The 27,648-nt window shown below is 40.3% G+C and overlaps 1 protein-coding gene across 1 annotated transcript; it reads left to right on the top strand.

The window, feature by feature from the left end:
• SEPSECS (Sep (O-phosphoserine) tRNA:Sec (selenocysteine) tRNA synthase) lies at positions 1-26,236 on the top strand. Its single transcript, XM_063309840.1, has 11 exons — positions 1-149; positions 2,278-2,432; positions 3,485-3,603; positions 3,691-3,849; positions 6,562-6,715; positions 11,791-11,893; positions 15,596-15,725; positions 15,839-15,930; positions 22,060-22,153; positions 24,114-24,204; positions 24,726-26,236. Exons 1-11 carry the CDS (start codon positions 36-38, stop codon positions 24,997-24,999), a joined length of 1,485 nt encoding a protein of 494 aa, XP_063165910.1. The 5' UTR covers positions 1-35; the 3' UTR covers positions 25,000-26,236.
• The last annotated feature ends 1,412 nt before the right edge of the window (positions 26,237-27,648 follow it).

The following is a 27,648-nucleotide window of genomic DNA, read 5'->3' as shown; positions in this document are numbered from 1 at the left end:
CTGCGCGCCGGCCTCGTTTAGTCTCGCCGCTCGCCATGAACGCGGAGAGCTTCCAGGCCGGCGAGAGGTTGGTGAACGCGGCCTACATGCGGCAGGGATCGCAGAGCCGCCGCGCGCACGAGCTGCGGGTCCGGACGCTGCTGGAACAGGTACTGCTCGCCGGAGCGGTTGGGGAAGAGGGAGGGGGCGGGGTTTCGTAGGAAGCCACGCCCCCGGAACCGTCTGGCCGCGCCCCCGCGGTAGGGCGGGGCTTGTTTCCGCGAGCATTGCGTTTGCTAGAGGTGCTTGTCTGTACCGTCTGTCCTTGGATGGGAGACCACCAGGAGACCCTAAGGGTGTCAGCTAGGTTTTATGATCGCCTTTTTTGTTTTCTGGGCAGCCCTGTGAGGTAGCTAAGTAGGGAGTGGCATGAAAGCGGCAAGAGGGGATGTTTTGCTGTGCTGAGCCATGATGGGGGGTTATGTGGGGTCAGGAATCCAGCCATAAGTGAAAGGGGGACCATCTCTTTGCGGTTTATTCAATCAACCATGGTGAAAATAGCGACTCAGTGGCATTTGTGGAAGAAGGGGGGGTGATGTTTACACATTATGCTAATTTATGCTTTAAGTATAATACGTGAATAACTTCTGCTTAAAAGCACACGGCTGCTGGATTCATACATTATACAGACCTGGGGAATGCTGGCTGGGGAATTCTGGGAGTTGAAGTCCAGGCAGCTTAAAGCGGCCAAGGTTGAGAAACACTGGCTTGGTGTGATACGTGATCTCCTCCTCCCTGAGTGTGATGGGCAACTTCATTAATTTGGTGCCACAGGAATAAGCGTTGAAGTCTGAGCTTAGTTTCCATTGAACGAGCCCCATCAAAACAATGGCTTGGCACATCTGCATGATGTGCCTCACTCAGAAGCGCAGGACTAGCAGGTTCCTGCTCTCTGTTTTTTTTTTAAATATTTTTTTATTATTAATTGTTCAAGATATAATTGAAGCACATAATGCAGAATATGAGACTGATGGAATACAAGTCTAAAAAAAACAGGAAAAGCTTTTAATTATCTGCTGGAAGGGGTTCACCTTATGCCTTGTTCAGAGGCAGGGAAAGGCTTCTGCAACCCCTTGGCCTACCCATGTCAGTGCAGTGAGGACGAAGATTCTTTCAAAAAATAGAAGATGCAAAGAAGAAGGTAAGTAAATCAGTGACTGTTGTTGGACACAAACTGTGATTAAGATGCTCTGTTTAAACTGTGTTTGGGGCAGGGTTCTGGGAGTGCACAACACACCTGGCCTTGAATTGTCAGGGCTTAGCAATTGTGTGAACCTGGCCTCTGTATTCAGGCATTCCGCTGAGCCTGGTTTGTTCAGTGGAGTGTGGCTTAGCATGACATAGTTAGCTGCATGTAAGGTATAATCAGAGAAAAAACTAGGAAATCTGCACCTGACAGAAAAGAAGGAATATGCAAGGCTATTGCCCGCTTCTGATTTCCAATAATAAAATGACCCACTGGCATCGCCATAGTTTAATATGTGTTCATCACTGTGTTTTACTGAATTAATCCAATCATTTAAGTTCACAACCTTAAACTAGTCAGCTATAGTTTAGTTCAGTCTGCTGGGTGTGAGCCCATGAAATGCTAAACCATAATCTGGTTTTGACTTAGTGAAATGATTGAATCCAGTTAGTATGGCTTGGCATAATATGTTTATTAGACCACTACAGCTGGTTTAACAAATCACAGTTAACAAATTGTGACTTAGCTTGATGTCTTCTTTCAGCCAGTAAATCCGATTATCTTGACAAAATAGATTTTTTTCTGCACCATATAAATGGATAAAAATACAGAAAGCTTTTGCACTTTGCAATTACTGAGTATTTTTTAAAATTAAAATCCTGACTACTGTTAAAATTTACTTTTTCCTTATTTTAGCTTGGCTTGGCTATGTAAACAATCAAATCAAACCTTTATTATGGCCTTGGGCCAGAAAGCACAAGGGTAAAATACGTAGACCTGTAATTATTAATTAAACTTTTTTTTAAAATGCAATAAAATTGCACAAAATGCATGATTATAGTAACTGTAGTACAAATAGCAGTGGCAATCACCAAAATTTGTGCTAAACCTCAATCACATATAGGATGGATACAATAAATGATAGCACAAAATCAGGCAACCTGGAAAGATATGTCAGGGTCCTGGTCAGATAGAAGCAGTGGCAGAACAAAACAACAGCATGTACCTTTGCATACATTACTTATATTATATTGTCCTGTTTTTTTCTGAAGGGCAAATGTCCTGAAGTTGGATGGGATGAAAGCACAATTGAACTCTTTCTTCATGAACTTGCAATTATGGATAGCAATAATTTTCTGGGCAATTGTGGTGTGGGCGAAAGAGAAGGAAGAGTCGCATCACAGCTGGTCGCTCGTAGACATTACAGGTAAACGCTGCCTTTTCAGGTAATTTGTTTTGACCAATGTTTGTTCGGGCATTCCTGTAGTTTATTAACACAGGATGCCAAAAAATACAGTCACTTCATTATTGCATCACAAATTATGGCATTACACTCACATTGTGTTCAAGAATATTACTGCAGTGGTATAACATTGGTGCCTTTGTGTTCTAGATGGAATCTCCTATTAAGGTCATGTCATTTTTATATGTCCATTCCAGATGTCAGGAAAGTGCATGCCTTCATGCAATGAGAGAATTTTGAGCAGAAGTTGTTCATTTGTTTGTCAGTTTTATAAATGAAAGAATAGGGGAAAAAAGTCCTCTTACTACACATAGGTATCCCTGAGTATGTTGAGCTGGCGTTCGTAATGGATTCGTGCCATTGAAAGGCAGTAAAGAAAAATCTGGGAAGAAGGTGGCCAATATTCAGAGATGAAAAATATAGTTACTCTTCTACATCTGTCCTTCATCAATAAGGCATAAGACTCAAAGTAGGGTAGAAAACAAGTTTTGTTAGTTTTTTGTGAGGTCTGTGTGTTGCATCTTCATGATGTTGAGTGGGGCACCTTTTTTTTCCCCCATTTAACAGGTGTCACAGCAGGCACTTTCTGACCTGAGTCAGAGAATAACAGCTAATTCCTGGCTTCTAAAAGAGAGTTATTCTTAAATGTGGCATTTCTCCATGAGGAGACTATTTGTGTGAGCAGGTTTTAGCATTTCTCATAATTTATCCAAAACTTGTGTCAGACTCCTCGACCAAATGTTAACACATCTGATCGAACTCGCTTCCATTTTGAAGAAACCCAGAAACCCGTGGATATGTAGAATTCCCCTTTCTGTCCAGAGCCACTGCATGGTCCAGTAGCCTGAACCAGAGGGAATTCCAACCTATTAGGATAGATTTGATGACAAGTACTTCCCCAACAATTTTGCCAAGAGGAACTGCCCCTTTATTGGCAAGATTTCATGGTGTCCAGTCCTTAGTCTCTCAAATTTTAAATGTAACGTATTTTCACTGACATTTTGTTTGATTTCCAGATTGATTCATGGGATTGGAAGGTCAGGAGATATATCTGCTGTCCAACCAAAAGCGGCAGGCTCCAGTCTCTTGAACAAATTGACTAATTCAGTTGTCTTGGATATTATAAAGCTTGCTGGTGCGTATAAAGTGTGTGTTTCCTTGGACAAATGCATACAATTCCCTTAAAATAAAAGTTCAGATATGAATTCTCATTTCCTTGCAGGTGTCAAGACAACAAGTAGCTGCTTTGTGGTTCCCATGGCAACTGGCATGAGCCTCACCTTATGTTTCTTAACGCTGCGGCAGAAGAGACCAAAGGCAAGATACATCATCTGGCCCCGTATAGACCAGAAGTCCTGCTTCAAATCAATGATTACTGCAGGTATACATGGTCCGCAGAGGTGGGAGCTGGTGGCTGGCACAGGACTGAATTTCAAAACATGTTGCTTTTTTCTTTTAATGTACACGCTGTAAGCATCATTGCAGAAGCAGGGAGCAATAACATTTCTCAACTAGCTGGAGAGTACAATAAATGGGATCTACCAAACAATTTTTTAGATTGAGCACAGCTCTTTCATATGGGTTATTGTGGAGGGCTGCGTAATAGCTGACTTGCTGCTTTTTCCAACTTAGTGCTTATGAATGGGCTCTACGTCCTTCTTCTGCACCCACCCACCCCAATATAGCCTGCTGCTTCTGCAGTTCCTTTTTTACCCTTAGCATAATATACGTTATCTAAGTGTCCTTTCGAGAGCCAGTTTGGTGTGGTGATTAAGGTATCAGGCTAGAAACCGGGAGACCGGGAGTTCTAGTCCCGCCTTGGGCACAAAGCCAGCTGGGGGACCTTGGGCCAGTCACTCTCTCTCAGCCCTGGGAAGGAGGCAGTGGCAAACCCCTTCTGAAAATCCTCACCAAGAAAACTGCAGGGACTTGTCCAGGCAATCGCCAGGAGTCAACACTGACTTGAAGGCACCAAAAAAGAAAAGAAAAGAATGTCCTTTAAAAAAAAGTTGAGTAATTCTATTGCTTTTTATCATTTTTAGCAAAACTTCTAATGATTTCAGTAAAGCAGTGAGAAAATTCTGCAGTGTGAACAGTGCTAGGGAATTTTATAATGGCACCGGCCATAAGTTTTTATCATAGCTAGAAACTTAGCTGGCATGTCCTGACAGGACAATTGGATTTCGTGACTTATATAGGGATACTTTAGGAATTGCAGGGATGGCAGATGGATGCTGCTTTTGGAGCTTATATTGTCCTTGACTTCATGGTTTTGTTACTCTATTCCTTTGAGAGTGTCTTGGTCAACAGATCTTATTCCCTATAGTCACGGTTTGTACCCAGTCCTCAGTTTTCAACCATGCACTCAACGGATTCAGGTTGAATTTCTCATAGCTATTTGATTTTGCTCCTTTTAGCCAGTTGCTCTTTGTTTACATCTTTATGTAAGTACATCTTCCTTTATTTACATTAAATTTTTAGGAAAAAAAACAAATTTCAGAATACAGTGCTTATATTTTTATTGCATTCTAGGCATGAACATTTTCTCTAGACCTGCTCTCTCCTTCCCTTACAAACATGCACACATCCTACAGCCTGCTGTGATCAACCCAATTATTTCACTTTTAGAAACTGCTTTCTTTTTTCTTTTTCTGTGAGCATGCCCTCCTTGACCTTCCTCTTTGCAGCAGTCGCAATATGAAGCAAATACTGTGCAGTAACCGTAGCTTGGTTTCTAGCTTAGCAGGGCTGTTTATAAGTGGGAGGATGTCTGCAGGTGGTTATATTGAAATGAATTTCAATTTATGCAGTTTTGTTTGAAGCAGACTGCAAAGCTTGATTTTTTTAAAAAGGGATTGGCATTACTAGTTCCTCTTCCATAAGTACTAACAACTAGAAACTAGTCTGGCTATATAACTACTGTTTGTTGCCTCTTCTCGTGTTCTCTTGGGTGGTAGTTGTTTTGACAGCACAATTGCTCAATCGGAATGCATGTGCTACGTTTTCCCTATTTGTTTTTGAATAAACGGGACAATTGATGTGAATCTCCCTTCCAATTCTCCATTGTCTGTTTTTACTTTCAAAAATTAAGAGAGACATCTTCAAATAAAGGAAAGCTGCATTGTTTTCAAGATCTTTTTATTCATTTGTGGGACATCTTTTTATTAACACATTGTGAGGCAGTGGTCAAAAAGGGAGTACCACATTTTTTAAAATTGTCATTTCCCGCCCTACATCTTAAGTCTTTCCACATAGAACAAATGGAAATCTTTAGTAGAGGTGCCAACTAGATAAGTGAAAGTGTCATGGGTGAGGATGGCGAGCAGGGGGCTCCCATCCAGGCTGTAAAGCGCATGCGTAGTACTGAGGAATTAGGTGGCCATTCAAAGAGACACAGATCGGGCCTGCCTTAGACTTTGGGGTTTATATGTCTGGGTTTTTCCCACGCTTCTTCAGTTTGTTAGGATTCTCTGTTATGTAGCAGTAAATAAACACTAGAGACCTATTCCTTGTCTCAGCGTGGTTTCTGGCTGTTAGGACAGAAAGTCAGCTTTATAACTCTCTGTCTTACTCATTTAACCTATCGTGAGAATGTTTTAAAATTCAAAATTACATGACACACAGTGATGCCCTGGCTTGATGTACTAATTCTGGGGCCCCAAATGTGTTACCCATGCCTACCTTCATTGATTCCCACCAGCTTTGTTGTCTCTGCTGGCTTTAATTTTGTTTCTTTTACTTTGCTTGTTGGGCAATCAACTTTTTTTCAGCATCAACGGTAACTTGGGTGCTCCATGACTGGCCCTGCCTGCCAGGGTGATCAGTTGAGAGGAGTTTTCTTTGAGTTCCAACATATTGACAAAATTCCAAGCATGTCCACTGGCCCTCAGGTGGTTGGGTATCTTCAGAAGGAATGCTTGCTTGCATGCAATATCCATAATAAGTAATCTTATATTTCAAAACTAATTACTGTCACACATAAGTAAATAGAACAAAAACAATGAACTGGAAGGGAGGGGGCTGCCGATGAAAGATTTAATTGCAGGAGGACCCTGGATGCCCACTCATTCATTCTTTTTGTTGGCTGGACTAGGTTTTGAGCCAGTGGTGATAGAAAATGTTTTAGAAGGTGATGAACTGCGTACAGATCTCCAGGCAGTGGAAGCTAAAATCCTGGATCTTGGGGCTGATAATATTCTCTGTGTTCATTCTACTACATCATGTTTTGCTCCAAGGGTACCTGACAGGTAAATAAACCCCAATGTAAATGTTTGGTAGCTCTACGTGTTTGAAGGTGGTGGTGGAGCTGCTGGCAGTAAGATCTGGCTGAGCTGCTCAGTCGGGGATGAGGCAAGGAGACTCTCCTTGAGGCTGTTGTTGGCTGCTCAGATTCTGGAGTGGGCTGTGGTGGACAATAAAATCATGATACCAGTGAGTAGGTAGAAAAACAAAGATTGATCCAAATAAGACTAGGACAGGATCAGGTTGATCAAAATTGGGATCGGATTCTAGGAAGGTGGAGTGGGAGGAGAGAATGACCCAGCGTAATGATAGGAAAAGATGGCTTGAGGAAAATGAGCCAAAACAAGGCTGCACAGAGTCAGGAGTCAATGGAGAGGACCTTAATAACAGTTTTAGAAATAATTTGCTAGATGCTTGATATTGTTGCCCATAAAATTCAGGCACCAGAGTTGGCATGGAGCTTGAAAGAACCTAGTCCCTGAATTTGAAAGAAACACAAAATACCTTTGCAGAGTAGCTTTTTCGCCCTCCCAACAATATGAACCACAAATACATCAGGCAAAGCGAAAGGCATTTTTTTAAGGGGGGGGTCAAGTCTTTATATAGGGTACAGAAACAAATGATGATGCAGAAAGTAGCAAATCAAACAATAAAAGACACAGATTAGACGTGAAAAAAGACAGACACCCTTAAAATACGTTGCATCACCTCCTTTCCCAACCGGGTTTGTCTCTTTAAGACCTGCAACACTCAAGGACTTCAGAATACAGCCCTATTGCCTGATTGCCTTGAAAGGGCTAGTTTTGCACATCAAAGGAAATGGCTTTGGCTCAGAGGAAAAACATGGTTTCCTAAACTTCAAAAGGAGGCATGGATGCCATGCTAAAATGCTAATATCACCTTTATTAAAATGCTAATGATAAAGCCTAAAGTTTACCGTAACAATATGACCTTTCCATTACAGTACAAATAATTAGAAAAGCATACAAATTTCAAAGCTGATTTTATTGATGTTATGGGGGAGGCATATATGCAACAGAGTTCCTTTGATAGTCCTGCTGCAGGCAGTGCATTTTATGTTTGCATCTTTCCCCCATTGAAGCAAGATTTCCTGCCCATTAAAAAATGTTATGGCTTTCAGGATGGATGCAGCAGCTATATCCTGTAAGGGGTGAAGTGCTGCAGAGAGGTTTAAAGGAAGTACAGTTATCTGTCTGAAGAAGTGGGCAGCCTATAAATATATGTGATTAAATTATCAAATGCAAGCTCCATGCTAGGGGTCATTAGGAAAGGGGTAGAAAATAGAACAGTCAGCTTTGAAATGCCTTTATATACATCTGTAGTATGTCTACACCTGGAATATTATCTATGGTTCTAGTTGCCACATTTGAGCATGGATATAACAGAGCTGAGAAAAGCTCAGAAGTGGGCATCTCAAACTGTCAGGCGGCTCAAACACTGTCCTTACGAGAAGAGGCTAGCACAGTGTTTCTCAACCGTACCAACTTCAAGATGTATGAACTTCAACTCCCAGAATTCCCCAGCCAGCCATGCTGGCTGGGGAATTCTGGGAGTTGAAGTCCACACATCTTAAAGTTGCTACGGTTGAGAAACACTGGATTAGAGGGTTTAGCACGGGGAAGGAGGCGACAGAGAGGATGTGGAGAAGTTGGACAGTGGGATGTTTTTCTCCCTTTATCAAAATCAAAATACTGGTACCAGGAGACATCCAGTGGAGCTGGTTGGTTGGAAATCTGTAACAAATAAATCAAAAGCCCTTTTTCACACTGCACACATTTAATCTACTAGAATGCATAATCGAGGGAGGTGGTTATTGCCACTAGTTTGGATGGTTTTAGAAAGGGAGTGGATAAATTCATGGAGGATAGGTCAGTCAAGGGTGATGAGTCTTGAGGATTTATTGTTACCTCGGGGTTGGGTAGCAGCAGACATCCAAATACCAGTTGCAGTGGAACAATAGTGGGAAGGGGTCACATATGTCTCTGCCTCCTGCTTGGGAGCACCCCAGAGGCATCTGGTTGCCTATTGTTGGAAACAAAATGGCAGACAAAAATGGGCTTCAGCCTTGGCTATTCTTTCCTTTTTAAGTTCTTAAAAGGAATTCCTATGATTAGGAAAAATTATTCAAAAAATATGAAGTAAGACATCTGACAGAAGGCTGTTGACTTTGTTTATATTAAAAATACAGTTGTTACTTAATTTGGAGGAAGGTAATTCATAAAAATGATTTTTTTTTCTTTTTTTCTTTTTACATTTGGGCGTAGTGGTGAAGGTAACCAGGCTAGAAACTGGGAGACTGTGAGTTCTAGTCCCGCCTTAGGCACAAAGCCAGCTGGGAGGCCTTGGGCCAGTCCCTCTCTCTCAGCCCTAGGAAGCAGCCAAATGGCAAACCCCTTCTGAAAAACCTTGCCTTGAAAACTGCAGGGACTTGTCCAGTCTCTGTGAATCAGACACAACTGAATGGATTTAAGAAATTCTTTAAAACATGCATCATGTGAAGACTTAAAAGTAGGTTGAATCTCACCTCATCAGCTCTTGAAGCTATTTGTGGATAAGCAGCCTCATCAAATGTTGCTCCAGCTACTTCTTCATTCTACTTGTTTGATAAATGTATAGGAAGTTCCATTAAGCCCTTTAATTCTGAAGCGTTAAATCAGCAATACTTAAAGATCTTTTTTTAATTCCATAAAATACATCAAAACTTATTCTGCGCACTTTATGTCAGCAAGATTTATATGAAGTAATAGCAAACGGTACTTAATAAAATACTGTAGATAAGAGGCTTGACCGTTGCCTCCCTTTTCAAGGTTGAATTATATTATAATTGTGTTGGTGATTTGGGTTTGTGCATGGATGAGCCAGTGACTGAGCGAATCAATTATGATTGCGGTTACAGTATAATGAGAACCTTTATCCTTCCGGTTAAATTGTCTTTTGAGGAGTGTTGGTAACAATGTTCTGGAAAGAATTTTTCTTACTTGCAAATAGGTATCTTTGCATTCGTGTTGCTACAGATACAAGGAGAGATTTTAGTTTTCATATTATAGAGTGGTATTAATAAGACTTCATTAATGTTGACCCTGACGTAATTTTTTGACATTTGACCTACCTGCACAATCATTCCACATTGCTAATCAAATTGTCATTTCTGGGTCTAAATGGATGGCAGTTTATTGGTACTGTGGTATCTCCAGTTATTGGGTGAGCGTTCTCGTGGAAATCTTAGCATTTTTGTGCATTTAGAGTCAAATAAAAGTTAACAGTTCAAGTAATGTTCTTCTCTTTTACTCTAAATGAGTTTGGCTAGTCTGAATTGATTTTTTAAATATAAGATTGATTTATTGAAGTGCTATATATTTTTGCAAGAGCGTTGCAGAGAATTCTAAAACAGGGTCAGTAATTCCATCAGCTTTCTGTTTTGCACCCTGAACATTTCCAAAACCAGGTGGAAGAATTTACTAACTTGAAATCTCTGACAGTGGAAATAAAACAACCTGATCTCAGGCCACTGTAATTTGCCTTTTGTTCATCCACTGCCATTTTTCCTATTCCATCTATTGTTGTGCTCACTCTTGTTCTGGAGACTATGAATTTAAAGTATCCAGTGACATTTGTCAGGCTTTTTTGTTATTAAAGGACTGCCGTCAACCCCTGAAGGTCACACGTTTATCTTTTCGACAAATTCCCCCAGTGCTGCAACTTCAGAAAATAACTTTTTATACGCTTCTACATTGTTACAACATTTTGCCTAGGGATCGGGTCAACCCTATTATGCTTAAAATGTGCAGTATTAGTTTCCATTAATATACCTTTAAGTATAAAGAATATTTGAACTGTGTTCCCCCAACTCAGTAGTTCCACTGAGGGAGGGGAAGTCTTGTAGCCTTCTCTAACCCTATGTTTTAGGCTATAAGTTGTTCTCCCTATATAGCCTCAACCAGTTTACTTGCTTTGTACTGGTTGATGATCAAGATGATGATGATGATGATGATGATGGTGGTCTTCTTGTACTACACTGAGGCTTTAAATCTTCATGCACCCACCTAGCTAGATGTGAGACCCAATGTGTCTTAGTCCTGAAAGGGTATTTATCAGATTGCGTGGCTGGTCTACAAACCATGCCCACGTTGGAGTTGCTTACATCCATCAGTTTCATTCATCTAAATTAATCTAATTTTGTATTAGAATGTGACCTATATTTGTCCTTGAGGGGAAGATATCTGCGCTATGGCTGGGACATGAAACTGAGGATCGTTAATCATTTTGAAGCATTTTTCCTGTCAATTTTACTTTGTGCTTAGCAAACCAAGTATAACACTTTTAAAAATCATAGAATGCAGTACACTTGGATTGGTACTGATTTCCCTAAAACTAAGACTAGAAATTATCCCCTTGCTGTCTGGGATGGTAGGCCGTGTTAATGGAATACTTGCACATGTTCATTCTCAAAATGTGATCACAGCATGGTATGGTATGGCATCATGTTTAAATGTGGCCCCTGTAATGCTGGTACAGTTCAAGTATATGCCTGTTACTCTATATTTTAATGACAAGGGGAGGTTTAAATGTAGGATGTTTTAGTCCTAGACTGTAGCCTGAGATGTAGGGTGTTTTAGACCAAGACTGTAGGCTACAGAACAGAGGTAGGCAAAATTAGATTTCCCCACTTGGATGTTCTCTCAGTGCATAGAAGTTAGCTTCCATAGTTCCCAGTTATCAGACTAGATTATTAGATTTATAATCAAGTACCTCAAAAAGGTTGAGATGCTGACCTCCTGGGAGCTTAAATTCCAGTACCTTAGCCTTCAGTTTATATCATCTTATGAATGCCCACCTTTGGACAGGAAATCCTAATTTCCATAAGTTACTTAAAATAGTAACTTCATCTGACTTTTAAAAGTCAAGTTACACCCCATTCCCCTTGGTCCAGGTATAACATCCTGTTTCAAAATATTTATCTATCTATTTGTCAGATTTATATGGCAAAATATATAGAACTTACCCCCTCTGGTTTTTCAGTTCTTGCCTTTTTGCCTGAATTTTAATTTTGTATTTGCAGATTGGAGGAACTGGCTGAGATTTGCACGAAGTATGACATCCCCCACATTGTCAATAATGCATATGGAGTTCAGTCTTCCAAATGTATGCACCTCATTCAACAGGTAAGGTGTGCTTACCTCACATGCTTCCTTGTTACTTTTCAGATAAATCAGAGCCACATAACACATCAATCAATAAATAGCAACTTTGGGTTTATACCTTTGCCAGTAAACTTAACTTATTTCCAATCTGAGTTTGAAATGACACAGTATACAGTACTTCCTTGTTCACAGATGCAGAAGATGTGGAAGTTGAACAGTTCTGTGATGACTTCTTACAACCTCTTATTGATGCAACATCAACGACAGACATTTTATTAATTATAGGAAACTGAAATGCTATAGTTGGGAGTAAAAGAGCATTCTGAATAATGGGAAATGTTTGCCTTTGTGTATCAAATTAAGTAGGATAAAGACTAGTAGGGTTCTGCCAGGAAAATTCAATATTTATAGCAGATACCTTGTTCTAGGACATGGACGTCAACCAGATGAGCAATACCAAAATCAAATGAACTACCTATTCTGCAGGCAACGATGGAGAAGCTCTATTCAGCCAGCAATGAATGACTGATGGCCTGGTGCTAACAGTGGTTCAGGTCACAAACTTTGCAAAATTACAAGTTAAACTGGAGAAAATCATCAGACCAACAAGATAGGACCTCAGCAGTATTCCATATGATCATGGGGTGAAGGTAAAGAACAGATTTATTGGATTAGATTTGATAAATGGAGTGCTTGAAACACTCAACTGAAATTCATGAGATCTTTAAAAGTTGAAGCAAATAAAACAATTCCAAACGGTAAAAAGCAGAGGAAGATGAAACGGCCATCTGCTGATACACTGAAAACAGCCAAAGAAAGGCAGAAAGCACTGGGCAACAGCCACAAAGGAGAATTCGTCTAACTAAATGCTGAATTCCAGAAGGCAGCAAGAAGATTCAAGGAGTTATACCTAAATAAACAGTGCGCAGAAATTGAGGGTAACAGTCAGATAGAAAGAGCAAGACGTTTATTTAAGAAAATTAACAGAAATCAAGGCGACATTTTATGTAAAGATGGAAAAGATAAGACAGAGATCTACTGGAGTAACAAGATACAAAGAAGAGATGGCATGAAGATACAGAAGGACAGTACAAAAAGATCCCAAAATCAATAATACACTCAAAGGTTTGATCACTGAAGTAGGCCCAGATATTCCAAAAAGTGAAGTTTAATGGATCTTAGAAAACATTATGAACAATTAAGCTTCAGGGATTTACGAAGTACCAGCGGAACTGGTTACAGTCTTACAATATGTTGCAATTAACGAGTTTCATGTGGTTTGTAAGCAGGAATGGAAAATTTGGGAGCAGTCAAGGCACTGGAAAAGATCAGATTATGTTCCAGGACTGAAAAAGGGCAGCTCCAGGGAATGTACAGATCGCCAAAGAATTGCATATATGCTCATAGCATGATACTCAAGGTTTTGCAACCCAAACATCAATGATACTTGGAAAGAGAACTGCCAGATATATAAGCTGGACACAAAAGAAATGCCACTTAAGATCCCATTGCTAACATCCGTTGGATAATGGAAAAGGCAAGAAAGTCCTACAAGGAGGTCTAGTTTTGCTTTGCTGATTTAGACCATAACAATTGTAGGCAGCCCTTAAAAACATGAGTGTAGCTTATCTGCCTAATGAAGAATTTGGGTGATGGAAGCAATAGTTAGAACAGAATTCTGAACTTCTAAATCTGTTTTTCAAACTTGGCAACTTTAAGACGTGGACTTAACTCCCAGAATTCTCCTACCAGTATGCTGTCTGGGGAATTCTGGGAGTTGAAGTCCACACACCTTAAAGTTGCTGAGTTTGAAAAACGCTGATCTGTATGGTTCAAACTTAAGAAAAGTGTGCCAAGGTTGTATTCTGTTATCTTAATGAACAGAGTTTGCAGTCTGGATAGTCAGTTCTCAGACATTTCCTACGTTCTTTATTCCACATAAACACATGCTCCTTCCTCACCTCGTTTTTGGAGGTGGTGCTGTATTAGGAAGAAAAGAGAGTTCTTTTAATTTTAACTGTGCTTGTAAAACTTGTTTTTCACATCACCTTAAAAAGGCTTTAGGCATGTATGTATTTCCTAGGGCTTTACAGAGCTGTGGATTCAAGGTGCTTCAGAAGGCACGAGGCTTAAGGCTACACAGCCCCTGTCGGTGACTCATTAAAGCAGCTGCATCTTTTTCCAGGCTCACGCGGCTGCTGCAGGGGGATATTGCCAGATTGCATCCAGAGCGTTGCAGATGCCAAGTATTTATGGCTTCATTGTTTTATCCTTAGGATAACTTACATGATCATTTGGTAAAAGGCCAAAAACGTGGACTCTTAGGAGAATGAAATTTTAAGTTTCCTCATCTTGTGTATGGCGGTAGGTGCTATAAAAGATAAAAAAAAAAAACCTTGCAGCTTGTGTCTGAAGGTGTAGAAATTAATAAAAGGATGATATTAAGGAAGACTAGGGGAAAGGGAGGCCCGAATGGCGTGAAATATAAGCCTTTAACCACTGTGCTACTCTGAGGCTGGACGCGGAAGTAAATGTTGTAGGTTGCCTCTTGTTTGGCCACATCCACACAACTGCTACTTTGCCGTGTTGCCCTTCCTTCCTGGAGCCTCTAGGGGATACTGCTCCCCCCTCAGCACATCCCTACTGTGCAGCCTGTCCCCACAGTTTTAATGCACACAGTTCTAAGCGTTGTGATTGGTGGTTCCCAAATTGCGGCTCCATCCACCATCATCCAGTTTGGCTTACCAACCACAAGAACTAGAAATGTTGTTGTTATTGTTGTTGTCTCTGTTCCTTTTTGCTTGTGTCAAGAGTTTTTAGCTGAATTGCTTTAGGCTGCTGCTATTTTTATTCCTTTATGTCTTTTGCTTTTAAAGCTTGCCTTTCTGCCAAATGGAAGCTTACGCTAGCTAAGTCTAAGGTAACCTACCAATGATTAAAACAAATGAGAAAAGGGTTTAAATTATTATTAACGTAACTTCTTAAAAGCCCTGGCTGAACCAGTTTTAACTCCTCTCGGAATGGGTTCGAAACTGTCCATCCTATAAGGCTCAGCCCTGCTTAGGTGACCAAAGGGGTTCGCACCCTATATTTCACCCAAAGTCTGATTAACGTGGGTCCAGATGATCAGAACCTTCTAGAGATATTTGGAGTTGTATGGCCATCACCTTCTCAGTCTTCTTGCCTCAAAATGATATATTCGAGACCAGCCAGTTTTTTTCCCAGTTGCTTCCATCACCCAAATTTTCCCAGTTGTTACTTAAGTGAAGTGAATACTTCCCCTCCAAGGAAGCTTTAATGATCTCTCTTAACTACAGGATTGGACCTCTGTGCCATTTGTTCTTCATATGTTATTGTTTTCATTGCTCTAATGGTTTTTCCTTGGTTTTTAGCCACTTCATAATCCCACTGGACAGTTTTGTTCACAGGAGGGAGATTAGAAGCATAATAAAAAGGAGTATGTTAAGTGTACCAAAATAATCATATGGTCTTACTCAGTGATATTGTTCCTGCCCCAGGTGGTAACAGCAGTGGCGCTTAATGCATTTTGCCGGAAAAGGAACACCCACATAGACTGCAGTTAGTTGGGTTCACCTCACACAGAAAGCCAAGGCCAGATATGCACATGGCTTAGTGAATTGTGTGAACCCGGCTTAGGTTTATAACATAGAAGGAAGCTTTATCGCTTTGGTTCTTTTCCTGGTTTTGTGTCTGTCTTTTTAGGGAGCCAGAAGAGGCAGGATAGATGCCTTTGTGCAAAGTTTGGACAAAAATTTTATGGTTCCAGTAGGTGGTGCTATCATTGCTGGCTTCAGTGACTCCTTCATACAGGAAATCAGCAAAATGTATCCAGGTACCTAGTTTTTAAATAGATTTTTGGAGGGTGGAAATTGCTGTAAAAAATGTCCCAAGAGGGTTGTTTTTGCAATAAGAGCAGAAATGATTGATGTCTTTCTTTTTCTCTAGGAAGAGCCTCAGCCTCTCCTTCATTAGATGTGCTCATTACATTGCTGAGTTTGGGCACAAAAGGATATCAACAACTGCTAAGAGAAAGAAAGGTAGCATTTCAGAATTAATGGATCTGAGATAGCAGTTTTCACTTACAAGATACATGTGGCAGACATTTATAGCGCTTCAGCTGCTGTGTTGGGCAATCTCTGAATTCTATTTTGGTTTTTTGCCAGTGGCAGCGAAAGTTAGAACAAATCTTAATCTCTGGTGTGCTACTCCTATGCCCCTTTACATTGATAAATAAGATTAAGAGAAAGTGATTTACCCAAAATCATCTAGTAAAAATGATGTTATAATTGATCTGCTAGTTCTGGATTTGCAAATTAGCTAGGTTTCATTCTCTTCACACCATCCTGATTTCCTCTCAGGCTGGAAATCTATGCTACAGTGAAGGAAAATGAGAGAATTGGTATTAGTGTATCAGCTGCTCTGTTCCCTCTTATGAAGCGCATGGTATACATATTGATCAAAATGGATTTGGGGAGGGTCTTGCAAGATTGCTAGCAACCATCCCACTCCTCCCCTGCAAAAAGAAGTAGAATGGTTAAGAAACATTTCTGCAAGGAACCATGTCAATTGCTATTAGATCTAATACGATCAATAGGGTGTAATTTCCCTATTGTCCCATAGCTTAAAACGATAAAATGTAATCACAAGTGCAGTTTCACTGTAAGATTCAGCAGTGTAGAGGGGACAGCTCCTCTTAGTGTTGTTCTGTGTTTTTTCAGAAGGGCTTCAAAACCCTTAGCAACAGGAGGACAAAGTTTAGAAGCAGCGGACCAATTCTACACCCATTTCAATCTACATCACTCACAATGCAGTTTTATTTATTAAATAAATTTATATCATCTTGTTATTTGCAACTTCGGTACTGGCTTGCAGAACGAAACCCATTTGATTGCCTGACCCTGCCTTCTCCACTTGCGTCAGCAGAATCAGATAATAAGAACTATTTCTGGACTATACCACTTCAAATTATTGTGAGCGGCAATACGAATGAGTGGAATTTTGCAAAATTAACACAGAACATTAGTCCTGTGGGAAGAAGGATGGGATGAACTTGTCCCACCACCACTGCACCTTCCCAAAGCTCAGAGCCATGTTGGAGCACAGCAGCGCAGAAATGCCAGTGGTGAATTAAAAATTAGGTTTTAGCGTTTTTATAAAAGTATTGAAACTCACGGCTTTGGGTTTATACAGAGTCTATTACTTGAGCTGGACTTAACTCCTTGATTCTGCTGAATGTGTACATTTATCCTGCTCGAATATATGAGGAGGGAGTTGCAAGAAAAAAAAATACTTTGGTTTTGAGAATCTCTAGCTAGAACTTGTTTTTTGCAGCACTAAGGAAACTACAGAATAGAAACCATACTCTTCAACAGTAGGGAGGTGAAAATGATGAAAGTGCACAAACTTTGCATGCAGGTTTTTCTTGCTATAAAGCCTTTAATAAATCAGGGGATTCCAGAATGGCACCACCTTTCTTAGATTCATATTACTTCAATGATTGAATCTCGTGACTTGGGCATGTTTAGTTCTAAACCCTTTTATGCAAGCTTAGTGCTATTTTACTGGATGAGACAGAAGCAAAATGGCAGTGTCATCTGAAGTAGGATCCCCTATGATTGATTGATAGGGGGAACAACTGTAGCATTTGTTCACTTGCTTGTAAAGTAAAACACATGTTCAAACTTTGATAGTAAGTCATTGCTGGAGGTGACCTCTTAACCACGACCCTTTCTTCCACATCTCCAGCTGCTCTAAGAATCTTTTGATATTGAAGTTAGACCGATAACTCTTAAACTACAGAGGCATAGTAACATACCCATGCTAAATAAATTATCCAAGGCTTCTGCAAATCCAGAGTATAAGCAGGATAGGTCATGTGCATCTCCCATCAATCTGTTAAGTATGGCTCTGATCCTACCTCTTTCCAGTTAGATGGAGGAAAATAATCAGGGCAGGGGCGTAATTCTGTTATGGCCGTATCTGGTGTAGCTGGGCCAGTCAGTCCTGCCTGATAGAGAAACCTGGCCTAATACCTGCTGTCAGAGGAGGCTCCCTGTTTTGTCTCTGTATGAGTCCTTGTAATGCATTTGCCACCTTCTTGTAAAGAGGCAGAGTGAGTTAGGAGTCACACAGAACAAACAAAGCTCATGGGAGGTCAAGAAATGCTTCTATTTCTGCATTAAAAGACTTTCCAGAGGAAGAGCCAACATGCATCTGATGTTTGAGAAGGGGGGATGTGGATTTTGTCTTTATAATAAATGGGGAGAGTCAGTCTTCATAAAGCAGAAACTGCAAGTTACTTGCTCAAGAAAAGTCATGGGGTGCTGGGCAGGCAGGCGATAAAAAATTGCTAGTGTTTCTCCTAGAAGAGCTCCTGAACATTGGAAGAAGGTGCTGCTGTGCCTATTCCCGTCCTCCATGCAGAAAGCTTATCTCGATTAGAGGGGGGGGGTTTGTTTTGTTTTGTTTTTTGGTGTTTGTGTACACCTTCAAGTCAGTGTTGACTCCTGGCGACTGCCTGGATGAGTCCCTGCAGTTTTCTGGGCAAGTTTTTTTAGGAAGTGGTTTGCCATTGCCTCCTTCCTAGGGCTGAGAGAGAGTGACTGGCCCAAGGTCACCCAGCTGGTTTCATGCCCAAGGCTGGACTAGAACTCACAGTCTTCCAGCTTCTAGCCTGATGTCTTAACCACTGCATCAAACTGGCTCTCTCGATTTGAGTATTTACAATAGCAATAAATATATAAATACTGGAGAATGTTACAGATTGCTGGGAACTACAAATTGGCGATTGGTGGATAGATAATAAACTTCAAGATCATACCACATTCAGGACAAAGCCTTAGCTATTTAACCATTTCAGTCCAAAAATAAATTTGTTCATCTAAAATGTAGTTTGGTTTTGTAACTCCAGTTCTTGAAATGTTGTAAATCCATTGCTATTAGATACGTTGAAGAAATAAGACTTAATACTCCCACTTACCCTTTGGGGATGTATTTTGGCAGGTTCCTGAATGGTAAAATTTAATAGCAATGGTTTATTACCTTATGCTCTGTGAAGGCTAAGTCCCAGCTATTATGTTCTCGGGTAGAGCTACACTTTGACACCAAGTGTACTTTTCTGTATTGGTTCCACTATACCAATTGGGGGGGGGGGGGAGACCATTTTTTCAATAGGGCAATGTTTTCCTTTTCCTTCCTTAATCCCCACATCAATAATACATTGTAGATCATTTGAGCACAAGTGAATGGAAACCTAGGTAGCATCCTGCAGAGGAGAGGTTAATCCCTGCAGCAGAAGTAGATAGTTCTGCAGATTTTCTCCTTTCACATGGTACAAATGAACCTTTCTTTTTAATGCTCTCGAAATCTCTAAATAGTGGTCAAGTTTCATGGCAGCCTCTTAAAGCTGGTCTTTTCTAATATCTCTTTTGCTTGAAAATATACCGGTTGAGCAGGTAAGACGCAATACGGTCCTCACTTAACAATAATTTGTTTAGTGATGGTTCAGACTTACGACAGTGCTGGAAAAACCGACTTACAACTGGTACTCACAACAGTCGCAGCATCCCCACAGTCACATGATTACAAGTTGGGTGCTTGGCAACAGGTTTGCATTTATGACCGTTGCAGCATCCCATGATCATGTGATCACCATTTTCAACTGGCTTCTGGCAAGCAAAATCAATGGGGAACTGCATGATTCACTTAGCGACCATGTGGTTTGCTTGCCGCCTGTGGTTATTCACTTAATGGCTGCTGCAGAAAAGGTCACGAAATGGGTCGGATTCACTTAATGACCGCTTCGCTTAGCACCTGAAATTCTGGTCCCAGTAGTGGTCATTTAAGCGAGAACAACTTGTAAACCATCTTTTTCCTATTTCTAGTGTGCTTGCCCTTCCTTCCTCTCTTACCCATCTTTATTGCTGAACAGGGACCAAAATGCAGTTTTTCTTCTTCCAAATCCGACAGTCTTTCTTTGGAAACACACTTTATCTCGGTAATTATGTTGGAATACTGTTCTGAAATAAGAGTACTCCCAAAAAAAGCTTTTCCCACACAATCTTCCAGTTTCAGGTAGATGCAGAGTTTCATAGGGAGTCTAAAAGATACCATGTTCCATTTTCTCCCGTGTTTTCATTTTCCTTACCATGGAAAGGAAAAGTTTGACTGACTAAACAATGGCATTAGATTGGTAGTACAAGGGCCCTTCTCTCTGGAAGCCCTATATGGTGCTATTTCTGGCACAATTCTGTTTTGAATCTTGGTCTTCTTGAATGCATAAGGCATTCCGTGTTTGTTCGAAGCCCCAGGCATACATAATATAGGCAGTCCTCGGCTTACAACGGCAGGTGGGACTGGAATTGCTGTTGCTCAACGACACGGTCATAAAACGCGATGTCACGTGACCATGTCACTTAGCTATGGCAATTCTGGCAGTCCCAGTTGCCATCTTTCGGTGACGACCACATGGGTCTTTGAGCGAGGACCTCACATTACTGCGATTTCCAATTTCCTGCCTGCTTCCCCATTGATTTTGCTTGTGGGAATCTGGCAGGAAACATCGGAAATCATGATCACGTGACCAAATCTACCTTCCATTCTAATAGTTAGAACTCAGGCGCTGGAAGCTAAAGGAAGCATGGGTTGCTTTTTGTTCAAACTTGCTGCTTGGACTTGCTTAATTGACTGCTTCGCTGTTTTTTTTACTAACTTACCCCAATTTAGGTGACATTTTAGTGCATAACTTGTTTAATATTTCTCTAGCATGATAATATTCTTTTCTGTCTGGGTTAAATATAGGATAGGCAATGTAGAAAAATCAATAGAATTCAGTTACATTTTTAAAGTAAGACTTGTGCTTGGCGTCATCATAAATTCCCAACAGAATAGTACTCAGTATAAAAGACAATTAATTTATTGTGCAGCAAATTGCTTAGCTAGCTGTTTGTAAGATCTAGGAGCTAATTACAGTGAAACAAAGTCTTAAATGTAGACCGTCTTGTGAGTAAGAGCTGTTTGTTTCATTTTTCCTTTGTTTTACTGTGCTGAGAAAAAGGGGCAAAGTTGGAGCACTGTTTCCCTGTTCCCTTAACATCAGTGGGGCAATGGAAATCTCCCTTGGTCCCTTCCAAACTGACCTTTTACATTAAAACCTATTTTTAAAAAATGGAAGCTGGCAGTCTGCAAAGAACCAACATCATCTAGATTCCTAAGAATGCTTCTGGGCATTCTCAAAAAATAGAAATGAGGGTAGCTGCAACTGTAAAAGTACCCATATGGCAAGAAAATGGGCACAGATAAATAGGGTAGAAAGCATCTAGCAAATAGGAAGAGGGTTCAAGGTTGTGGCTAGTAGAAATCCATGTTCTGGGCCCCCATGGCAGTTGTTTTGTACACGGCCAAAACGCATCCATCAGCCGTTTTGCAAGAAGGCCTCCAATGTGTTCTCAAAATCCCCAGTGTGTTCCTTGTGCTCTATTGTTGGAACGTATCTGTCCAAGATGTATATTATTCCCTGGCATGGGCTATGGGTATGCTTTTTCTTCATTTCATCCAGAGGTATACCTGGGAGGGAGAAGGGGGAGGTGAGAATCTGCCAAGTGGCTTTGTTTGGGGAAGATCTCTGTTCATCCAAAAATTGGCCAGATTCTTGGGCGACAACTTCATTGACTTCATCGCTCTTCAGCAATTTTTCAGGGTCCTCTCCTTTATCAGATGAATGGAGCTATTTCCTCCCATTTATTTGAATTGAGATGGAAATCATTCTCCTACTGGAAAAAAAGCAAAACTGTTCTGTCCTTCCCTGTCTACTTGCTCGTCTTGCATCTCTCCGGTCTCCACTCTGTCTTTCTCCATTCATCAGTCTGTTTTTCTGTTTCCCACCTTCCCATCTTTCTTCCTCCTCTCTTACCTGTGAGCAAACTCATACAAAGGCAGGAGAAGCACTCCCAATATTTTATGCTTAGCCCTATTGCCACAGCAACCATGGGTCACACCCATGGCACATATTTTAAGAGAGGTGCAGAGTGGTTCCCAGGAGTCAAAGCAGTTGCAGACCCTTCCTGCGTGCATTTTGCAGGCAATGTTTGGCATCTTAAGATTTGAAGCTTGTTCCAGAGACTAGCAAGACTCAAAACAAGTTGTTTTTCCCTTCTGTTTTTTTCTAGGAAATGTTTTCCTACCTTGCAAACGAGGTGAAAAAATTAGCAGGAAGCTACAATGAAAGATTGTTGGATACACCTCACAATCCTATCTCTCTAGGTAAGGTTGGCATCATGGAATGACTGTTGATTTCCCTCCTGTAACAGCTGCTGATTTCCCTCCTGTAGCAGTATATGGTGCATTATAAGTCAGATTCAGGGCAGAATGACTTTGGGTCATGGCACATCTGCAGTTATGCAGGAGAAGCTGTGTATCCTGGTAGCTTCATTCAGGCTTAAATATCACAGCTGTTCTCTTCGCACTGCATCTTGGTATGCCGCTATTGATGCCATTTGCCCACTCTTTTCAAGTGCAGTTGTGAGCGCAGCCAGGTCCCAAATTATCCACAGCCCGAGTGATCAGCAGTTCATAATTCATTTATCTGCCAACTGAATGCTAGCTCGGCCTGTCCTTAGCATCAGGAATGCTGTTCATGAAGAGTTTGCTTGGAAGAGGGTAAGGCCCTGCTAGTGGCATGAAATGGAGCACTGAAACGTGGCTCTCCATTGCCAACCTGTCTCAAAGTGGGAAGTTCAAAGTGGTTGTTTGTGATCTTTTAAGGGTCAAATGGCTGGCATCAAAATCTCTTCCTTCATAAATGTATCTGTTCACCTGGATGGGACCCTTCTTTGTGATTCCTCATCCTTGAGTTGAAATGTGTTTTTGTGTGAAGCATTTGTCTTTCCAAAGGTGTTTGGAGAAGAGATTTCAAATTATTTGGATCCTCGATGTAACTTTTGTTTTCCATTTTTATCTTTTCTGCTCATTTTATATTTCAGATTCAGGTGCTGTTTTATTACTTTAATTTGAACATGTTTTTATTATACTTTCTGTACATTTTATTTGTTAGCTGCTTCGTCTGTCTGCACACAGAAAGCTGGAATTAGTATTTTAAGATTAAGGACTGCACAGGCATCTTCTATCAGAGAACCACATGGGGCTTGTCATTTTGCGTGATCTGCCGAGAATTGTAAATAAAGTGAGCTTTTGAAAAATTGTCTTTGTAAAACTGTTAGAAAAACTGAGGTGTAACCAACCTGATTCCTCCAGGTTCCCTGTTTTAAAATCGTTGCAACATTGGTGCAAAACTCTTTTAGGTTACTTTGCAGTGTTATGAGGATTAAAAAGATAAACTGATGTAAGATTTTAATTCATAATTAAATTTGGTACTAGTTATCTTTTTCATGAACAGTCTGCTCTGGAGGGTGTGGGAAGTTTAGCATTTTTAATTCGTCGTGTTTATTCTTTCCGAAAATGCAGTCATTGTTAAATTTCGACTTAGTTTTGAAGGAATCAGAGTTACTGCTGGTTATAAATATACAGATCTAAATATGCAGATATGTGCTAAAATACCTCTCCACCAAGGACCTAGGTCTCTATGTTTGCTGCTCTTTGGTTGTTAACTACATTTGCTGTGTTGTGGAAGATGATTAATGCTAAGTAAGTTACTTTGTAATTATGCATTGGCAAGAAGTATTAGGGATGTTCAAAACATTCCAGAGCCAAAACATTCCTTGTTTGAGATTGGATCACTTCCAATTACCCTTGAAAATACTGGTTTTGAGATCAGAATGTTTCACCCTCAACATCTTTTGCAGTCTTCTTTTGAGCACCTAATTCTGATTCCAAGGCTTTGGTGAATATGCATATTTAAATTGATGCCTATATAATACTGAACCATGTTAAGAGAGTTAGTGGTAATTTCATTGGGTCTGGAAAGAAGAAAAGAAAAAAATGTACGGCTCTGCTGCTGACTCTTGATCTCTTAATTATTGGTTGAGACAACAGCAGAATTGTGTCTGCAATGGCCACAATGTGCTGAGGCCTGAAATATTGGATCTTTTAAAAAAAATCTGTTGTGCTTGCCTTTTTGTGCAAAATGAAAAATTTCTTACAGACATTTTTCCTCCTTGCCATTCTAAACAATGTTCTCCAGGGCTGCAGAGCGCTTGAGAGTCAAAAGGAGAAATGCGTACAGTATTGCTACATATGAAACTAACCCAGCTATTTGTATTTTCAGCCATGTCACTCAAAGAGCTAGATGAACAAAACCCTGAAGCTGTTACACAGCTTGGATCAATGCTTTTCACCAGACAAGTTTCTGGAGCAAGGTTGGTCCATTCATTAACATTTCAATTCAGGAATATCTCGGTTCATAGCCTGGTTGGGCCCTGGGGTCCCTTGTGAAAATCTGCGACTCTCAACTGTTGTGGTCCTTGAGTTCTTAACTTTTGCTATTTTAATATTTTACAGTATTTATTTGCATGGCATGCCATGTGCATTATGGATTGTAATTTGCCTGCAGACAAGTTACAGATAGTAGGCAGGCTTTAAATAGTCTAATAAATAAAAAAATATTCAATTCACGTTTCAGGGTATCAGAGAACTTATTATCTGAATTGATCCCAAAGACATGCAGAGTCTGTCAAACAGAGCATATACAGCTTAACCACTGCATTTTTACTCAGAAGTAAGTCCTACTGATTTTAAAGGAACTTGCTTTTGTGCAGATCCACAGAAGATAACACTCTTAGTGGATTTTATTTCCTTTGATTGCTAGGACTGAACCCTAACTTATTCCAAATCAAGTTGTGCTAGAAATGCATTTTGACTCAAGTTTCTTTGCTTGCAGGGTGGTTTCCCTTGGGACTCTGCAGACTGTGAGTGGATACACTTTCAAAGGATTTATGGCCCATACAGACAAATACCAGTGCTCGTACCTCAATGCTGCTTCAGCCATTGGAATAAAGAAAGAAGATGTAGATGTGTTCTTGAAAAGGCTTGATAAATGTGTGAAGGCTCTAAGAAAAGGAAAGGACCAGAAAGATTCACCTGTGATGAACATAGATATTGATTCTGATATGGAAAAATGCAACATAGAAGAAGGAGATATTCAACATTACTAGATTACTAAAACTTACTAAAATTACTAAAAATTATTTCCAGCTTAGAATGTTTTTTAGTAGAAAAATAATCAGATGTAAATGAACTCAGGGCACTCTCTTGCTAGACACGTCCCATTGAAATGAATGGATACCCTGTGGTGCTCACCTACTTGGATTTACGGAAGAGATTATCCTACCTAAAAAGATTCATAGATCACAGATTTAGATATATTTTAAGCAAAACAATAGAAGCCCTCCATTCCACATAGGATTCATATAAATCCATTTTAAATTTTTGAGAGCTGAGTTGATCATCTCAAAACTTTTTCAGAGGAATTGGGACAGTCACACATCATGAGGAAAGAGAAGTAGAGTTCATTCATTAGCCTGGCATTCAGCAGCAACTGACATTGTGTGGCTACCCTTCTGCATGTTATCTGCTATTTTTCAAACGAGTTCTTTGTAAATTCTGTAGTTGGGTAATGCCTTTATTAGGACCAAATATGGTGGTACCTGCTGGCAACTCATTAAAGCAGCCGCATCTTTTTCCAAGGTTGAATGGCAGCCTGGGGGAAGACCCAACAAGCTTTAAGGAATTGCATGCTGGTTCTGTTTGTGCCTCTGCCTTCTTGGAACCGAATCCAAACTGCTGTGGAGCCCCAATTACCTGTCGACAGAGAAGACAGAGACAGGGTTCACATGCATGCCCAACACACTTTTAACCCTTGTTTGAGTGAACTTGGTAAAAGCAGGCTTCTTATGTATATTATTTATATATAAAGCAGTAATATTCATTGATAAATAAATGGAACAGTCCTATCAGTGCTGTCAGAATCGCAAAGCTATGCTCAGATGAGGAAGCTGTACCTCTTGTTGTTCCATTCTTTTTTATGGAAAAAAGCCCTCATTTGTTTTGAGCCCTCTTCTACAGGATTACATGGAATGTCACACTTATCTCACTAAGGCGTCTACTTCACCAAAATCATTTAGCCATATTTCAATTCCTACTCTGTCCTTAAATTATTCAGAAAGCAAGTCCCAACTGGTGAAGTTCTGCCAGTGGGCACAAAACAAAAATAAAACTTAACAAAAACTATGCAAAATTATTCTGTGTACCAAAGAATCCCTTGATTTGTTAACATTAAGACTGTTCAATCTGATTTACCATTGATTGCTTCGCACATGACCACTCTCAAATGATGTCAGCTTTAGGTTTGGTTTCTCTTCAGATCATATAAATTAAAACTAATTTACCTTTTGTTTTGCATGTTTTATGGGTCACACATACACACACACACACACAGACGTTCTTGGTCTCAATTTTCACTTGAATAGATTGGTGTTTTGTTGGTGTGTTGACTTTGTTCGTACATTGATCTTCTGAACCTCTTTTAGTAGTACATTCTGCCGTTTCCCACAGTGTAGAATACTACAGAACGTTTCTGTGATATGATGATGGTTTATAAAATGGAATAATTCCACGACTGATAAATCTATTAATAACTATCAACAGTAGCAGTTAAATTGTGAGCCCAGCAATTCTTGAACCTTCCATTTTAATTGATATCCTTGCCTCCGTTTTTCTTGACTTTTTTTTTAAAAAAAACCATAGAGGCTGGATTTGATAAGTTCTGTCAGATTTACCTGGGCACAACAACTCAAGCTCTCATTTAATTTTCCTTACAATGCCGTGGAGCTAAGAATATAAAATCACATTAATATTGGTGATAAGTTGCAATATTGCTTTGGGGATATAACGACCAGAAGTAAAGAGCAATTTGAGAGTGAAACCAATTAGCAGCAATCATGGGTTTCCTGGAAAGGGGTCAGAAAAGTCAAGATGGTGGCTGTGATAGAATCACCACCCAATTATAATATGAGTTGCATGTGCAGTGCATGTTAAAATGGGGTGGGTGGGGAGCTTCAGTTGTTCAGTTGCAGCTGTCGTCTTGATGGCCTTGCTTCTCCATTACTGGATCTTTTCAAGCAGAGCTGGACAGCTGTTGGTCAGGGGTGCTTTAATTTATTTTAGATCCTTTCTAATTCCACGATAACGCAGGGGAATTTGAAGCAAGGAAGGAGAAACAATAGTGGGTCATGTTGCTTGAAGATAGCTGCCAGGATGTTGGGCTTGCTGGGTCATTGCCCAGAAATGAGGCTCTGGTTTAAGGCAAGCATTTTCTCTTGCCTCTTCCTGCCTTCCTCATTCTTCATATCGTTTTACAGGCCCATGCAGGTCCCCATGATAACCCCAGGATTTATTAAAGGAGAATTATATTGTATGCAGCCCCCTTTTCTGTTCTTCTGCTCTCCCAACTGTTTCCATCTGCAAATCTTCCTCTCTCCTCCACCCCTAGCAAGGTTGTGGATGGAGCCACCAACTGTGGACTGGGGTGGGCGGGAGTGGGAGGCTGGGAAGGGCAGGTTTGAGATTTCACCTATGGAAAGTAACAGCTGCATGCAACAGAGCTACAGTTTCACCTGTAACTCATAAAACAAATCCTGTATTTGTAATTCTTTAGCCAGGTGACCTGTGATTTCTCTGTGTATCTCCAAAAGAATCAGATTCCTTAAAATATTTATTTTTTTAAAAAAAGTTCTTAAAAAAACTCAACTAGTAATGATTTTTGAGGCACCAACCACTTACTCCACACTGAAAAGGCTAAAAAG

Source organism: Candoia aspera, chromosome 8 (assembly GCF_035149785.1).
Source record: "Candoia aspera isolate rCanAsp1 chromosome 8, rCanAsp1.hap2, whole genome shotgun sequence".
NCBI lineage: Eukaryota > Metazoa > Chordata > Lepidosauria > Squamata > Boidae > Candoia > Candoia aspera.
This window is presented reverse-complemented; position numbering and strand designations above follow the sequence as displayed.